The sequence below is a fragment of the Sphaeroforma arctica genome (genome assembly GCF_001186125.1).
Source record: "Sphaeroforma arctica JP610 unplaced genomic scaffold supercont1.4353, whole genome shotgun sequence".
Lineage (NCBI taxonomy): Eukaryota > Ichthyosporea > Ichthyophonida > Sphaeroforma > Sphaeroforma arctica.
This window is the reverse complement of record NW_014036205.1, coordinates 1-2,533: the sequence shown is the minus strand read 5'-3', so window position 1 is coordinate 2,533 and position 2,533 is coordinate 1. Positions and strand designations below refer to the sequence as shown.

Genomic DNA, 2,533 nt, shown 5'->3' with positions numbered 1-2,533 from the left:
AACATATATGTATATATATGTATGTCTGTATGTATAAATATATGCATAGTCGGCTTCCTACTTATTTATGTACAGACGTATTCTACCCTCAGTAAAGGATATCAGAATATCAAAGCGGAGAAACCGGTGTCAAGTTCTATATATATATACCCAATATTTTATCTTATTCAGTTCAGAGGTGAGACGTACAGACAGCATATATCTGTATATGCAACATCCACATCGAGGCTTATCAGCCATACGTTAAGCCAGGAGCTGCATCTGAGCAACATCAATCAATACCAACCGGTAATACATCTTTCATACCAGTCTTTGCCAGGTGGATGAATGGCACATGCTTGCGATTCACACTCAAATACAAGTAGATTGCGTGTGACATCCCGAATATATACACACGCACGCACACGCACACGCACACGCACACATATGTTACGCTCTACACACAAACAAAGCACATCACATCTAAGCTCTCGGGTGTGTGAATTCCTATAACACAAACCGGAGAAGGCTCCCGCCGGCTTTGCCAATGGCAGACGTAACAACTTACAATAGGGTGTGCACACGGTGTTGTGCTTGATGTAGAGAATCACCATGGTGATGGCTCCCAGGTCAAATGCAGCGCACGCCTTGATTTTCCAGGCGTAGGAACGGGCTTGAAGCTGGCGATTAAGCCAAAAGGCAAGTGTTGGGCAAGGTATAGAGGGGAGAAAGGATACACGTGAACATACTTGATAGTGTAAATCGGGTAGTGGTATAGTCACAAGTGAGGTGCATATGTGGCTGGTGTATGTCTCATGGGCATTCTCTACAACGTACCCAGGATAGAACCATTTGCTGCACCTTTTACAGTGACAGAAGTATTCCGCTCTTTAAATATGCTACATAGACTATATATCCAATACCCACACCGCTATATAATCAAACTTTCCAAATTGAAGGAACTAGGCGGTATGCCAACTCCCGGTGCCCTATACCTGGACCATTGCACCCGGAATCGACAGACGATACAGCCGAATGTGTAGCCACTGATGCACCGCCGAGGTCACCATAAACAGGATGGTCGACGCCTCATGTATGTCGTGGTTCTCATTGGATCCTGCAACATATAGTCATCGTGATTGAGTATGCGTGGCGTGTGTATGTGTGGGTGTGTGTGTGTGGGTGTATGCATGCACGCGTGTTCTCGTATGAATAGTAACAAATGGCACGCCCGTGCCCCGTGTGAGGTCCAGGTATCGCTAGTGATGTAAGTCTTTCGCTTGGCCGTGTATGTATTGTGTATCGTCTGTCCACGGTGAGGTTTACTGCCGTGGTAGTATGTCTGCATCAGATGAAGCCAAGAGCGCTATATAGTGGCAACCGTCTGTGTTACCATAGCAATGTCCTGAACTATCTACTGGGTGTACAGGTCTGTGTTATCATAGCAATGTCCTGAACTATCATCTGGGTGTACAGGTGGTAGGCTGCCCCGGTACTCTCTCTGGTGTCTCGTAAACTTATTAAGTTTAGACTTTTTATAGTATGAGTGGTTCATAGGTAACACGCACGATACATCTAAACGCTTTAATTGCGACGGAAGCGAAACGTGACATGCAATCGTTGATTGAGTATATTGCATCGGATTTTATATAACTGACTTCCTGCACTTGTACAGAGATCGCATACATCTCAACAAAGTTATTCCCCCCATTTTAGTTAGAAGCAACTGTCATCTTGCGCAAAAGTAAAGCCTGATACGCGTATATATATACAACCCAAGCCAATATGTAGATGACCTCCATATCAGTACGACCCGATAATGTCCGGTAAGAACAGCGTATGCCAAACACAAGCACAGATTCGTGCGCTCACTCCCCTTTGTATCAGCACTGACATTTGTCTTGCTATTCACTAGGCAACCCAATTATATAACTACATGGTGGTAACTCATGCATTTGGCAACACCGTACGCGTGTGACTATCCAGCATAGAGGTTCATAAGAAGCAGAATACCATGTTGTCGGTCACAGTACGCCTTACTGATATAGTACGTGTTGAATGAACTTCTGATGGATAAGAGAGCTGGCTTGACTGGACAGAGCAACACAACGCAAATACAAGGGAGTACGTGTAAAACATCAATCTGATCATCAAAGTATGTAGACGAGCACTCCTTCAGAGCGGGAAAAGGAAATATTCTGGAATTCTCATTCGGACAGGTATACGGTACGACTGAATTGAGGTGCATCCTGGCCAGGCCCATATGATTTTAAACTGACAGGGTGGATGAACCGTTCCGTGATCAATTACATCATAGACTGTTGAAGCAAGTAGTACACATTGGCAACCTACGAAACTTAAGCACTTAAACTTGTACATACGAAGATCTTACTATGACTATGCAAACACGCATTGGTACCTACACATCGCGATGAACGACGTACATATTGAGGACCAACATTACAGCTACACATGAAGTTGCGCCTTCCAGTATACTTTATGCCACAAAAATAGGTATATTTTCACATAACATCAAAATCTATATGTGTATATG

General features: G+C 43.9%; 1 protein-coding gene across 1 annotated transcript; it reads right to left on the bottom strand.

The window, feature by feature from the left end:
- Positions 1-563: 563 nt before the first annotated feature.
- On the bottom strand, positions 564-1,096 carry SARC_14253 (hypothetical protein; the record flags this gene model as incomplete). Its single annotated transcript, XM_014291617.1, has 2 exons — positions 564-659; positions 975-1,096. Coding segments are annotated over 2 exons (218 nt in total), but the record flags the coding sequence as incomplete, so codon positions are not given.
- Positions 1,097-2,533: the final 1,437 nt, after the last annotated feature.